The following is a 15852-nucleotide window of genomic DNA, read 5'->3' on the forward strand; positions in this document are numbered from 1 at the left end:
AAAATAACTTACATTGCTGGTATGTTATCATTGCACAAATTAACACACTCTCTACGATTAAAAAAAAAAATTAGAAGAGTTCTAAACTAACGCGCTGTCTTTACTGTATCTAACGCACACACGCGTCAAGGCTGATTTAAGGCTGATTTACTTAACGCGTCCGCAAGTTCGCTTAGGTGCGCGCGGCTGGACTTTCTGCGCAGCTTTGCTTCCGAAGATGCACGAGTTCAAAGCGACTCTAGCCGAACATGCACGTCTGTGCCAGCGTTTGTGTGAAACAGAAGCAGTTTGGTGCAGTCACTCACACAGATCACGCTGAGGCCGCACTCAGACATTCAGGAACAAACTTTTTAGCGCTGCCCCGCAGTTTTATCTTGCCAGGTTGACAAAGGTAAGTAGCACACTTCGCAGATATTTCCGTATTGCGCAAGTGTAAAGCTCTGTTTCGGGGTTTACGTCTCTTTATATCAGGCAACCCAGTTGTTCCCCTGCGGCCAGATTAAACCTTGTTGTAGCCTATAAATGCTCTATTCATTCTTTTTTAGAAACCTCACACTTTTCTACTCAATTTTAAACGTTGATTTTGACCCATCTCTACAAAATAATGGATTACTCTGTAAATATACATTTGTGACATTTAATATTTTGGCTTTCATCAACATACGTGTTTTAGGCTTGCCGTGATAGACGGTGCTGATGGTGATACCGGTGTTAAGCCGCAACACTGTCTCCCACCGTCGTTTTGATTTTTTTATAGTAATAAAAATAATTTCGTTCAGTAAAAGAACAGACACTACAATTAAAAACTGAACGCGGATGCTCAATGCAGCGTGCCGAACGACAGTCGCATCACAGATCAGATTTCATTTATCCAAAAGTGAAAGTAAAATGTGCACGGCGCTTTTAAGCTATTTAAAAGTGAAGGAAAGCGAGGAAAAGAAGGAAAATTCAAACGAACTAAAAACGAACAATTGCTTTACTCCGAATTGCCGCTATTTGAAAGTTAAAGTAAAATGCGCACACCACTTTTACAAGCCACTTAAAAGTGAAGGAAAGCGAGGAAAAGAGGGAACGCACCCGCGGCGATACCGGTGTTGTCACACGTCGATTAACCGGTGAGAAAATTTCCTCACCGTCACAACCCTAACGTGTTTATCTTTCTTCCGAAAAAATATTGACAAAATCAAAAATTTGAGCTGGGGAATTTCTGTAATTTGGTTGATTTGACATGGAATGACCCAAATGTCTTATATTAGCAACACTTCAACATTTAAAAATACCACAAATATCTGCCAATGGAGTCAGAAAAATCAACCTAATTCAAAGAGAAAGAAGTTTTTACTCCCCACTGACAATGAGGGTATCATGTTTTGGTATAAAAGGCGCATCTCAATCTTTGCAAGCAAGCTGGATCATGGCTCATCACTTTGTACCAAATTTCATGAGAGGAGTGTCAACTGTCAAGCAAATCAAAAATCACATTTCTCAATGCAAAATCGAAGAAGCCACATGGGCTCAGAAGTACTTCGGAAAACCATTGTCACTTAACACAGTCTGCTGCTGCATCAATAAATGCAACTTGAATCTCTGTTACTCTAGGAGAAAACTATACATCGATTCTATGCAGTGATGCCACGGGGTTCTCTGGGCCAGAGCTTATCTCATATAGTCAAAAAGACAGGGGAAATGTGTGCTGTGGTCAGATGAGTCCACATTTCAACTTGTTTCTGGGAAAAATGGACGTTGAGTTCTCAGTCCCAAAGACCATCCAGACTTTCACCAGCGACATGCAAATGTCTGTCATGGTATGAGGGTGCAGCCGAGCAAACGGCGTGGGTGACTGGAATATGTGCAAACAAAGGTACCATTAACATATATTGGAATTGTACAGAGACATATACTACCATCAAGAAGACGTCTTTCCATGGTTATTAAATCAAGACAATGCCAGGTCTCTTTCTGCATGTGCTACAACAGCGTGGTTTTGTAGACAAAGAGTGAATGTGCTTGACTGGCCTGCCTGCAGTCCAGATCTGTCTCCCATTGAAAATGTATGACCAGTCATGAAAAGGAGAATCAGACAACGACGATCAGAGACTGCTGAGCATCTGAAGTCTTGTATCAAGTATATCATATTTCTTAAAAATTACTGAATTATAGAGCTCTCTAATTGTAATTGTTACTAGTAAGAATTGATTTAGAGCTCTTTAATTGGCATAGTTCATAGTAAAAATTTAATTGTTGGGCTATGTAATTGAATTGTTACTAGTAAGAATTGATTTAGAGCTCTTTAATTGGCATAGTTCATAGTAAAAATTTAATTGTTGGGCTATGTAATTGAATTGTTACTAGTAAGAATTGATTTAGAGCTCTTTAATTGGCATAGTTCATAGTAAAAATTTAATTGTTGGGCTATGTAATTGAATTGTTACTAGTAAAAATGCAATTATGACGAGTTGCGCTGGGAACATTTTAAGCTAAAACGGCTTGCCATAATCGAAATCCTGAAAACACTGATGAATGCTTCGAGTTCACATTTAAACAAGAGAAATGGTAAAAACACTGCCAGTTGATGAAAATAGTGAGAAATGCCTGACAACTTTACAAAACACATAAAAACGCATTGCTAATGACTGAACCGATGCGAAATGTGACCTACATTTGTTCAAAATAAAAATCACAATTATGCAAACTCAGTCAGATATGAAGTTATATAGCTCATGTTTAATAAGATCAACTACATATTAGATTAAGATGAATATTTATGAGCTCTCAGTGAATAACGCGTGTACTATAAACATAAACCGCATTTATTTTTCTGACACATTTTTTGTTCAGGTGAACAGATGAAGCCTCCATCCGCGCGGAGAGCGACGACAGTCATCCTCATGCCACGAGAATCGCGCTGTTGACGCGTTGTTCACAGATGACAATATCGCGTTAGCTCGACGCGGCTACAGCTAAGCTAACAGAACCTAGCGAACTAATGCTTCCACTTACGTTACACTCACATACGACATACAAACTATGTAACACACGCGGATCATCGCCGTTTCTCTTACCTGAGCCAGCCCACTTACAGCCGCACCATAACTCGCGCCGATATTTACAATTAGTTGGACAAAATCTGCATTTATCGCGCCAGATTTAGATCGTCTGCTTCAGTTGCTTCAGCTGGTACACCCAGCAGTCAAACTAAGCTTGGCGGTGTCCTGTCAGGACGCGTGCTGATTGGATACACGCGGTGTGACGTCTCGCATTCACGCCTCATACGTAACACATCGAAATCCAACATGTTTGTGATACTCTTTAATTTTAATTTCATCCTTTGTTGTTTCAATTTATTGTTATTGCTGTTTCAGTTGTGCTTGCTGAGGAAAAAAAGTCAGAATTTTGAGACAAAAAAAAAAATTGCAATTGCCTTTTTATATGTTTATTCCATGGCGAACATAAGCTTCCAAATAATGAAACAAACAAATCAAACATAATGACAGAAAGCTCAATCAGTCTGACGAAAACCCCAAATTAAATTATCATAACAAGCAAATAGGAACTTTAGTAATATTAATATGTGGTTAATATAGTAAATTTTTAAAGGCTGCACTGCGAGTCGGTTCTACCGAATCATTGAAAGAATGATTCATTCGAGACTCGGACATCACTCAGTCTGAACTTTGCATGGGGTATCTTTTCTGCTATTTTACTAAAGATATCTGTATGTAAATGCATAATGTTATGGATGTGATGTGTATGTAACCAACCTCCGCTCTCTCTCGTGAAGCCAACACGGAAATGACTTAAACTGTAATTCGTCAACTGGCCGCTAGAGGCTGGCTGCAAAAGGGAGTCAATCCCATAGACTCCCCATGTTAAAATGCCCAACTTTACAGCAGAAAAAAACATGTTTACAGCCTGGTTCAAAAAATGATTTTGGTATATATAGCTAATTTTACAATAACTCATCCGTTTAAATTATATTAAGCCTTAAAATTCTGCATAATTAAGGGCGTGGCCACTTGAGTGACAGGTGGATTGCCGCTGCGGTCACCACCGTCGAGCTAGGTGGGCGTGGTTTCAGCAACCAGCTCCCGCCTTTTTGCCCATTTTCGATTATCCGGGAGTGACACGCGGTGAAGCGCTGTCAAGATGGCGACGGCCAGCTCCGCCCACTTTGAGCTTCAAAAACACTTCAGAAACCTACGGGTGACGTCACGGACACTACGTCCATGTTTTTATACAGTCTATGTATGTAACACGCAGATTAGCTTCTTTCTTTAAATGACCTGATTAAATCTCTGTTTCTATGGTCTGTTATTAAGCATGTTGAAACATGTCAGAGATGCAGTATGCATTTTGGCATTTTAAAACATTAATTTTGCACATGCGCACACTCGACCAATAGACTGCATTACATTGACCTACAGTAGTATATTTACATTCACAGTAGTGGATGAACGGCTCTTTATAGCTTTCCGCGAGGGTGACTAACACATTTTGGAAGCTAGAGCCTGTCTACAAGATGCCTCTATGCCTTTAAGTGGTCAGTCTTTTCTGACTGGTGTGCAGCATGGAACGAGGACCCCGTCCTCTTGTGACATGTCATCTGTGCTAACCTTTCTGCAAGAGCTGCTGGATAAGGGGTGTACCCCTTCCATACTCAAAGTGTATGTGGCAGCCATCACGGCGAATCATGCTCTCATGTCTGGCCAGTCAGTTGGCAAAAACTACCTTGTCGTTAAGCTCCTGAGGGGAGCTCAGATACTGAATCCACCTCGTCCTCATACTGTGCCAACATGGGACTTATCCACAGTCCTTAAGGCCCTATGACGCCCTCCCTTTGAGCCACTCCAGTTGGCCGAATTGCGGCCCGTCACTTAAGAGTGCCCTCCTTCTGGCTTTAGCGTCAGTCAAGTGAGTGAGCGATTTATAAGCGCTGTCAGTCAGTGCTTCATGCCTTGAGTTTGGGCCTAACGACTGTAGAGTTGTCCTCAAACCAAGACTCGGCTATGTGCCTAAAGTGCTCTCCATTCCGTTCAGAGCACAAGTCGTCACCCTTCTAGCTCTTCCTAACCCAGAGGATGAGCAGCGTCCTAATTTACTCTTAGAGAATTCTTCATTTGCTCTTAAGAGTATATGTAAAGCACTCTAGCCACTTCTGTCATTCAGAGCAGATCTTTGTATGCTTCGGAGGTTGCTCTAAAGGGCTGCCAGTTACGAAGCAGAGATTATCCTGCTGGATAGTTGATGCTATAGCCCTGGCTTACGCCTCAGTGGGCTTACAGTGTCCTATTGGAGTGAGTGCCCACTTCACCAAAGGAATGACCTCCTCCAGGGCTTGGACCAGTGGAGTTTCTGTTAGTGATATCTGTGCGGCTTTCGGCTGGTCTCCGGCTGGTTCATCAAAACATTAGCGATGCATCGGTTGACTGGCCATAAATCGCAACCGGACGTTTTTGCTTTATTTCGGCCGATCAAACAAACTGCATTTCATTCATTTTCCAAAAATAATTTGTGTTGAAATATTACGAGGTCTGTAAACAGGACGTTAACAGAGGCCAGAGACGCTGAAAACGGACACAAAAATGGAGAAAATACTGTAGCAGGCAAAGCAAGGTCACTGTTCATGATGCTTAAAATATTGGAAGAGAATCCTAAATATTGAATTGGGGGTAGGAGTTGTATGAATGTATCTCTGAGGGGAACTGACTGTCTTTAGAAAGTTTCAATGGTATTTTATTTTCATCTTGCCTCTGTATAATGTATATTAAAGTAGTATTTATATGCACAGCACTGCTTTGTTTACAGTGGTAACCAAGGAAAAGCTGTATCGCTGCTGTCACCTGCTGTCAGAGTGAATTTCATTTAGCTCGTCTGCTGTTTTTGTTTTGTGCAGGTCTGATTTATTTAGCATATTTTCACAAAGCCAAAGTCAGACCATTCTGTTTTTGCTTCAAATTTTGAATTTATACAATCTAATTTAATTCAAAAACTGCTCATGCTACATGTGGCATCTTTGTTTGTATCATGATTAAAATTCAGTGGTTGCCTCTAATTTTTAATGCAGACAGTTCTGCCTGTAAACATCTTGTTAATGTACTCATATTTTAGTTCTTTCTTGTCTTTTGCCTAAAACAAAACTAATATTTTTAAAAATTGGCTATTGGTATCAGAATCGGCTCATTTGCTTATAAAAAAATCAGCAATCAAAATCAAGATCGGTGTATCTCTAATGGACATATTTGACGTCCATTAGAGACATTGTGCCTCACTTTTTTTCTACTGTCCAAAATGTTTTTTAATTTTTGTGAACAATCCCTTTAACTATATATCCTATACATATATCTATATATTATCTAAAACAGTTGATACAATCAGCTGTGCCATTATTTATACAATTTACTTAAGTAGTTTTAATATCAGTTGCTTTAAAACTTTTACTTAAGTATTTTTCTTATGAGCAACTTTAACCTTTACTTGAGTCAATTTCCATAAAGCTATCTGTACTTTTACTGAAGTATAACAATTGGATACTTTATACAACACTGGCTGCATCTTTGATTATAAGATTGTTAAATATATGTCATTGAAACACCCTTATTTTTATCATAATGTCACCCTTATTGTGTACAGTAGTTTTGGCCCTGCAAATATGTAGCTCATATCCTTCAATGTAATCACTTATTTAACACATAAAGAAAACCCTCAATGATTGGAGTGAGGTTTTTAATTGTATTTTTTTACCTAATTGAGAATTAAAAGTCCAGAGAAATGATTCTGAATATTCCAGTTACATCTATGATTAATTTAACCTATCATCCCAATGAAGAACTGCCACCTTGTGCTTAGAACTCAACTTCAGCATGAATCATGAATGAATACAGTCAAGCTTTAGTTCTTGTGCTGTGAATCATCTTCAGTAAACTCACACATCTGCATGTACCAAAATCTGCAGTGCAAAAGCTTCTCATCGTCATAACGGGTGCATTATTTGGCTTGTCTGCTGACATCTGCTCCTTTCAAGGCACATGTTACACAAATAAATAACATTTGGTCATATATAACATTATTACACATGATGACGTTATAGAAGCTGGAGTCTTTTTTTTTTTTTTTTGCAAGCTGTGTCCTTTTCTTTCACTACCGTGTAAATATTTCATATATTAATGCTCTGCCCTTCTGTTTCTTACAATCTGTTTGTCATCAATATGATGCATTAATGTGAGATGCGTCATTCTAACACAGCTCATCCGCATGTGGCGTTGGTTCAGGTGAGTGGTTTCCTCTCAGCCCGCGGGATGCATTTGAGCGTAGCGGCTCTCCATAACACCGGAGCAAGGAGGAGACTTAACGTGGTGACGCTGAGAACCAACAGATACACCTGTGAGCAACAACAGAGGATGATGATGAGCTGAAGGACATGTAGTGTTATTTAAGTTTCATTTATATACTTTTCTATTTACTTATGCACCAAAAGGAAAACGAGGATGCACTTGGCTGAAAACCAAAAATAAATTTTATATAATAATCAATTAATTAATTAAATGTGTTTGATAATCAACACTCATAAACAGAGTTGTACAAATATTTAAATTGCACACAAGGCTGTTTTTATATCATCTTTAAATAACAGAATAATTTTTCTACTCAAATATGTTGTTGAAATATAAACATTCAAAGGGAAACTGTAAAAATAACTTTTCATGACAGATTTATTCAAACATACATTAAATAATGAAGACAACAGCTAAAGTAAAAATATTATGAATCTGTAATATCTATAAAGTGTATATATTTATCAAAATGCTCCTTTATAGAGCTTTTTATCTGACTAACGTGTTTATGGACATTGAATGGTTTTCCTGAGGTAAATGTGATGTCATGTCTATTGGCATCTCTGCATAGTTTATCCACATTGTGTTCCTGAATTAGACACTGACAGTCAAAACATTCCATCGGAGAAACACTCATTTAAAACGGTTTCAGCCAAAAACTTTCGGTTGTCAAAATCTTTGTCCATTACTAATTAAAAAAATTAGCTTTTATTTGTATATTTTCAATTTTTATTTAAATTTTTGTTGAAATTTTAGTAATTTTTTGTGCTTTTATCTTTTATATTAGTTTATTTCCATTTAGCTTTAATTTATTTGTATTTCAGTTTTAGTTTTAGTAATTTTAGTACATCAACTTATACTTTAATTTCAGTTGGCTAACCCAGGCAAGATTTCCAATTTCCACTTTTTAAGCTTAGGTTTTTCATCTAATATTTATATTTTATTTCAATGAATGAAAACGATTTAGTTTTAGTTAAAATATCTGTATGACAGTATGTCATACAGATAATCACTGCATCAACACATTCATATGTGTCTGAAACCACTAGCTCTCTCCTACACTATTCAGCAAATGTCACATAATTCACTTTAAAAAATAAAATCAATAATTAAAATCAATAAATAAAAATACTATATAGATTGGATAAATTAGTATTTTTCACTGCCTGTCTGAACAAAGCCACCGTTTCAACACTCTAGGAGCAATGAGAGAGAATCAGACACCAGTCTTTCACGGAAATGAAGTGAGATCACTGACCTCTCTAGAGATGATGCCGGCCCGACGTGCACGACTGCCCAGGACGAAGGAGAACTCACTGACCTGCGCCAGTCCAGCCGACACCAGCCAGCGGATGTGACGCGATCCCGGAGGAAGGATAGCCGACAGAACAAGAACCGCCATTATGAACTGAGATGAGAAGAGCAGGTTGAGAGCCATATTTAATAGAACAGGGCTTCTGAAAAAGGGTCTTCCCTTCCACAATTTAAGGCCTAAAATGCTCTACAGTTTTCTTGACTGCTAACACACAATTGATGAAACAATTCACCAATTTATTCACAACTATAAACACAATCTCAAAACTACACACCAACTTGTACAAACTTCAAATTTCTCAGTCAAAGTCAAATATTTTAGTCAAAAACACATCCTCTTTTATCAGAATCAAACTTTGGCCTCAGATGACACACAAACACTGACAAATACACAGACTACTTTCCTGCCTGGAGAACAGTAGTGAGATCAGTTCAAAACACAAAAACCTCCTTTTGGGAATCAGGAATCATTTTGCAAGTCAATGTCTATTACAGCAGTTTCCCAACCTTTCTTTAGTCGCGGCACCCTTTGGAAATTTGAACAAATTTGTGGCACCCTACAAAATTAATTTTGTCACTCACGATAGGCCTACAAATGAAATAAATTGCTTTTTCGTTTTTCAGGTAGGTCTAACACACAATAGGGCTTTTAAGAGATTTTTTTTATTTTTTTTTTTACCAATTATCCAAATAATGTTTAATCCTAGAAGGACACGTGAGCATAACATAGCGGTTAGCAGATCAATGAATGAGAGGGCAGCGTTACCAGAGTTGCCCATATATAGATGCTTTTTTGAACATTTTAGCAATTTAAAAATATAAAAAAAAGGATTTTTTTTACACGGCACCCCTGCTCTCAACAGACGGCACCCCGGTTGGGAAACACTGTATTACAGTATACAACATAAATAGAGGGGTGCAGATATAGTGAAATTCAACAATAAGCTTTAAGAAAAGTTTACTTTCATTACTTTACTGTAATGATGTTGCAGTAGATGAAAAGCACTAAAAAAGAAAAGTTTAAATACCAAAGAATTGAATATGAACACATAATACATTATACTCACGGGTGCACATACATTTTTCAGCCTGGTTCTCATAAGAGAACCTGGAGATTTGGTTTGGTCCTCACACTGCACATAATGTAACCGATTAAATACAACTATAAAAAAATTAATGAATCGTAGTGATAATATTGTTGCACTTTATTTATTTAGAGTTTTTTTTTTTAAATAAAATAATAAATAAAATAATAAAGTGTGATAATACTATTATAATTTTAAATAAAAAGGGAGTATTAAATACAAATACAACTATTTTATAGTAAACTTAAAAATAAAATGCTAATATTTACTTCTTTTTTTAAAGATGAATTTTCATAATTTTCAAATGTATAATCAGCAGTCTTTTATTTTGGCGGGTTGCCGGCAAGTAAGTATATGCGCTTCCGGTGTTGTGCCCATTTTCGACCCCCTGCCAAATTATTACCCCTCTCGTTGAAATCGCTATCTGATTGCCAATCCTAACCCCTCCCCCGCACCAAACCCTAAACCTACCAATACTAGGGGGGTAATAATCTGGCAGGGGTCAGATTTGGGGACAACACCGGGTTTAGCGCTGCCGACTGAAGCGCATCAGTGAATGAAATGTCACAGTTTTGCATTGTACTTTGAAAACAGCAGCGAGTAGCCTAGATTTATTTATCTATTCAGTTTGAACAGAAAGTTTGTCGATCTAAAATGGTAATTGTACATTAAAAGCTGTCAACCATGTCGGTACGCAAATGCGCTGTCAGAACTTATTTACACAGCGCATTTTTTATTTTGGTCGCACATGCGCACCTGCTTACCACTTGTGTGCACCCCTGATTATACTGTTAATTACTGTACAGTGAAAAATAAATAAATGCATTCAGAATTCTCTTCCATACTATAGTTTCTTAGTCTTCTGACAAAAGACTTTCTCTACCTCCCCTAGACAGTCATCTACTATAGGGTGTGGCATTGTGTTCGGGGGGGGGGCGAGGGGGCGATCACCTTGGGTATGGCAACGAACCACCAGGGTATGGCAACTGCCATACGGAAACGCCACCCCTGACAGTTAAGAGTTTGAGGGTGTACAACATGTGCTACAGTACAGAGTTGTGAAAGTTCTCTCATCTAAAGTAATGCCAGTATGTACTGTAATTATACTGTATGTGTAAGTAGTATAAAAACCATGATGACCCTATAGGCCAACTTCCCTTATGGTCATTCCATGCACAAGAACATGGACTACTATAGTCTTTGTACTTTATCAGGAACAAAATGTCCTTTCACGCCTTCATTTTTCTTTTCCCTTCCTCTTCCTCTCATCTTTTTCTTAATTTTCCAAAGCACATAATCACCTGTGCTCCTATTTTTATTATCCTGACATTCTGACTGGTGTGTCATCAGTTTTGCTACTTAATGTTTACACATGGATAAATGTGTGCTATTTGAGGTCAAAATTGTGATGCTTTAGGTAATTAAATTGTGTTTTCTGAATGAGAACATTCAACCTATGTTAAACCTGTGCAAAATGAGGGCATTTTTGTGTAGTTTTGCAGAAAATATTAAGCAAATTGGTATCTAAACCTACCAATACTAGGGGGGTAATAATCTGGCAGGGGTCAGATTTGGGGACAACACCGGGTTTAGCGCTGCCGACTGAAGCGCATCAGTGAATGAAATGTCACAGTTTTGCATTGTACTTTGAAAACAGCAGCGAGTAGCCTAGATTTATTTATCTATTCAGTTTGAACAGAAAGTTTGTCGATCTAAAATGGTAATTGTACATTAAAAGCTGTCAACCATGTCGGTACGCAAATGCGCTGTCAGAACTTATTTACACAGCGCATTTTTTATTTTGGTCGCACATGCGCACCTGCTTACCACTTGTGTGCACCCCTGATTATACTGTTAATTACTGTACAGTGAAAAATAAATAAATGCATTCAGAATTCTCTTCCATACTATAGTTTCTTAGTCTTCTGACAAAAGACTTTCTCTACCTCCCCTAGACAGTCATCTACTATAGGGTGTGGCATTGTGTTCGGGGGGGGGCGAGGGGGCGATCACCTTGGGTATGGCAACGAACCACCAGGGTATGGCAACTGCCATACGGAAACGCCACCCCTGACAGTTAAGAGTTTGAGGGTGTACAACATGTGCTACAGTACAGAGTTGTGAAAGTTCTCTCATCTAAAGTAATGCCAGTATGTACTGTAATTATACTGTATGTGTAAGTAGTATAAAAACCATGATGACCCTATAGGCCAACTTCCCTTATGGTCATTCCATGCACAAGAACATGGACTACTATAGTCTTTGTACTTTATCAGGAACAAAATGTCCTTTCACGCCTTCATTTTTCTTTTCCCTTCCTCTTCCTCTCATCTTTTTCTTAATTTTCCAAAGCACATAATCACCTGTGCTCCTATTTTTATTATCCTGACATTCTGACTGGTGTGTCATCAGTTTTGCTACTTAATGTTTACACATGGATAAATGTGTGCTATTTGAGGTCAAAATTGTGATGCTTTAGGTAATTAAATTGTGTTTTCTGAATGAGAACATTCAACCTATGTTAAACCTGTGCAAAATGAGGGCATTTTTGTGTAGTTTTGCAGAAAATATTAAGCAAATTGGTATGCGTGTGAAAACAGGTGGTCTGTGTAATGAGTTCTGAGAAATGTGTCTTTGTTTAGAGAACTGAATGAATAGTTTGGAAAAGTGAGCCAAAAGAATCAATTATAGTGTGAAAAAAAAAACAGTAATCAGAGCAGAAAGTCTTAAATTCATAAAGTTGTGGTATTTAATGTTGCATGCACTGCAAAAAATGAATGTCTTCCTCTGTATTTTTGTCTTGTCTTGTCTAAACATCTTTAAATTAAGATACATTTACAGGAGATGAAAAATGAACATATGAAGTCTTGTTTAAGAAACTGAACAAAATGAAGTGAGTTCAAGCTTAAAACAACAACAAATATCTGTCAATGGGGAATGAAAACTTGTTTTCCCTTTGAATTAAGTAGATTTTTTAAACACATTGGCTCAAATATTTGTTCTAATTTTAATCATAAACTCACTTAATTTTGATCAATTTGTCATTAAAACAAGACTCCTTATCGTGTCATTTTGCTTCTCCATTAAATCTATCTTGATTTAATAATCTTTATTCATTTGCACTGGAAAATAAGACAAAAATACTGATGAAGAACATCACATTTTTGCAGTGTGCTCAGAAGGTACAGTAAAAGTTTTTTCCCTATTCTAGTGTTTGAGAGCAGAGCTACTCAAGACTGAAGTTTTCTTTTTTGTACAGTGAATTAAAAAGTAATGGATATCTGTTGAAAGTTGTATTTTCAAACTTTGACCTGTTGATAATACAAGACATTTACATTTAGAGACCATATTGATGTATTGTGTCCCATTGGGTTTACTTGGTCTTAAAAAGTCTTAAAGGGGTCCTATTATGCTTTTTCACTTTTTCAACTTTACTTGGTCTGTAATGTTGCTGTTTGAGCATAAAAAAGATCTGCAAAGTTACAAAGCTCAAAGTCCACTTCAAAAGGAGATATTTTATTCGAATAGAAATCACTTTTCAAAAACTACAACGAACGACTCGTTTGGACTACAATGCATATTTTCTGGGATTTGTGATATCACAAATACCGACGAATGGGAAGAGACCTGATCAAGACTTTGTAAAAGAGCATAATAGGACCCCTTTAAATATTCCTTAATTAAACCATCAGAAACCCTGATATAAAGAAACAAGCTTGATATGAACACAATTACCTTCATAATGACTAGTGAGAAGGTTAAGATCAGCAGGATGGTGAGCTCATACAGGACGAAGGTCGGGAACACGTGTAGCCCTGTGGAAAACACCATCAGATATTCAGTGTGCTGCTGCAGATCAAACCGCATTTGCTTTCCCATATTATATTAAAACTTCAATTATGTTTTTTTTTATTATCATAATTCACAGCTACAGGACCATCAGCTCACCAATAGATGCAAAGAAGATGATAGCCAGGAAGTCTCTGATTGGTTCAGCACAGCTCATGACCTCAGTGGTGACCATGTGACCTTGTGAGGAGAGCAGCGTTCCTGCCAGGAAGCAGCCCAACTCCATCGACACGTCCATGAATTCTGTCACCTGACATGATGAAACATAAGCATGTTACATTACACCTGAGGTGAGGTTCTTCATGCAAGAGCACACATAAACTCAAGAGACAGACAAACCTATGTGAAGGAGCCGCTTACCGTCAGCATCAGGAACACAAATGCACTGGTGCCCAGCACTAGTATTTCCTTGTTTCCTTTGCTCTCAATATGCAGCTTCCTGTAGAATGGACCAACCAGATGAGAGCGCAACAGCCAACACATCAGCAGCACAGCCACTAGAGACACCAGAACCCGGGCCAGCAGAACCAGCACATGCAGCGCTCCCATCAGCACACTGTGGAAAAATAAGGATTCATATTCACACCACAATCAGAAACACAAAATTATCTAAGAAAATGAAGCCTTGTTTCGGATCATTAAGATGTTTTGTATTTTGACATAATTAAGCTTAATATTTTTTCCGGTTTAATTTTATGTAAAATATTTTTAATAAACACACTGCCATCCAAAAGTTTGAAATAATTGAGATTTTGAATGTTGTTGAAAGAATCCTCTTCTTCTCACATTTATTCTCACATTTCTCTTTTCACATGTACTTTTCTTCTGTTTATTTGATCAAAAAACGCAGTAAAAACAGTAAAATTGTGAAATATTATCACAATTTAAAAGAAGTTTTTTTCCATCTCAATATGTTCAAATGTAATTTATTCCTGTGATCAAAGCTGATTTTTCAGCTTCATTACACTGACAGTGGACAAAGGTTTGCTACATTTTGATTGGATCTTGGTGGACTAACATAAGCAAACTGTACAAAGCCATCAGATAGAGATGCTAGGACAATGGCCAGACACCTCTTAGAGAGCTTTGAAGAAAAACTCTGGTACCAAGCCCAGGAAGGACGGGACTTGTCATTGGTCCACATTCAGTTTCTGCCCTTCACCCATCTAGAGACTAATTCCTAAGGCTTTGGCCTGTGACTGCCATAAAAATTCCTTAGGACCAATGGATTCAGCAGCAGTAGTGTGTAGTGTTGCTTTCGTCAACGAAAATTATGACTAAATATCGTTGTCAACGAACCTTTATCACGTGACGAAAACGAGACGAGACGCAACGTAAATGCTGGTCATGTGACGATGACTATAATTAAATGTATAATGCAATATTGTTGACGAATAAAAATGAGACTAAATGTGGCTTACAAAATAAAAACTATGCTAAAATGTCTCTTCGTTTTCGTTGACCAAAATGAGATGAAACGAAATGTTATAACGTTATTTCGTCTCGTTTAGTCACGTTATTATTATTATTTTGCAGTATTTCTGTTTCCTGTGTCTCACTTCAGGGGCTGCATCAGGTCGCACTGCGCAGATGCAGGCGACGTCACTTCCTCAAGCCCCACTCTCAAGCATTATTTAGACCAGTGTTTCCCAACCGGGGTGCCGCTTCTGTCGAGAGCAGGGGTGCCGTGTAAAAAATCCTTTTTTAATATTTTTAAATTGCTAAAATGTTCAAAAAAGCAGCTATTATATAATATCCATTTCTAATGTCGCCAATAATTAGAGATGCACTGAAATTCCGGCTGCCGAAAATTAGTTCACCGCTCAGGATTTACTTTCACGTGGTGTGACGCTCTGCGTATTATCCCGCTCTATGCTAAAAAGCAATTTATTTCATTTGTAGGCCTATCGTTATTTTTTATCTGTGCTATCATTACTAATTTCTTTATTTGTTCTTATTTTATTATTAACTGCTTTGCCTCCTTGTAATTTTTTATTCAATTCAAAGTTTTAAATCAAGTTATCTCGTGCTACTGCAACAAAATTACCCAGCTGTAATCAAAAATACACTGAGTGAACAAAACTTTGTTTAATTACCATTATAACTAGCTATCTCACAAAGTTTACATATTAATAAAAGCCTACATTAAAATCTGTCATATAAATTGGTCTCTTCATTAGAAATTAGCCTACTGATTGCCACCATTGATGGACACATTTTTTAAATAATATTAAAAATATCTGTATGACATTATATTCTGCAGTTCTTCCCTG

General features: G+C 37.5%; 2 protein-coding genes across 5 annotated transcripts in view; both read right to left on the bottom strand.

The window, feature by feature from the left end:
- Nucleotides 1-3265, bottom strand: part of tfdp1b (transcription factor Dp-1, b) — a 40896-nt gene extending 37631 nt beyond the window's left edge. For all 3 annotated transcript variants that reach the window (XR_001630342.1, XM_016441599.1, XM_016441587.1), the window contains exon 1: nucleotides 3063-3265. The gene's annotated coding sequence lies outside the window, so the exon portion shown is untranslated. The remainder of the gene's footprint in view (nucleotides 1-3062) is intronic.
- Nucleotides 3266-7069: 3804 nt separating this feature from the next.
- The window catches only part of tmco3 (transmembrane and coiled-coil domains 3), a 32590-nt gene continuing 23807 nt past the window's right edge, over nucleotides 7070-15852 (bottom strand). For both annotated transcript variants that reach the window (XM_016441577.1, XM_016441567.1), the window contains exons 9-13: nucleotides 13940-14135; nucleotides 13679-13829; nucleotides 13466-13545; nucleotides 8590-8739; nucleotides 7070-7378 (exon numbers count right to left, since the gene is read on the bottom strand). In XM_016441577.1, the coding sequence (XP_016297063.1) occupies nucleotides 7265-7378; nucleotides 8590-8739; nucleotides 13466-13545; nucleotides 13679-13829; nucleotides 13940-14135 (691 nt within the window). In that variant the 3' untranslated portion in view covers nucleotides 7070-7264. The remainder of the gene's footprint in view (nucleotides 7379-8589; nucleotides 8740-13465; nucleotides 13546-13678; nucleotides 13830-13939; nucleotides 14136-15852) is intronic.

The sequence above is a fragment of the Sinocyclocheilus anshuiensis genome, unplaced genomic scaffold, assembly GCF_001515605.1.
Source record: "Sinocyclocheilus anshuiensis isolate Anshui unplaced genomic scaffold, SAMN03320099.WGS_v1.1 scaffold2063, whole genome shotgun sequence".
NCBI classification, from domain to species: Eukaryota; Metazoa; Chordata; class Actinopteri; order Cypriniformes; family Cyprinidae; genus Sinocyclocheilus; species Sinocyclocheilus anshuiensis.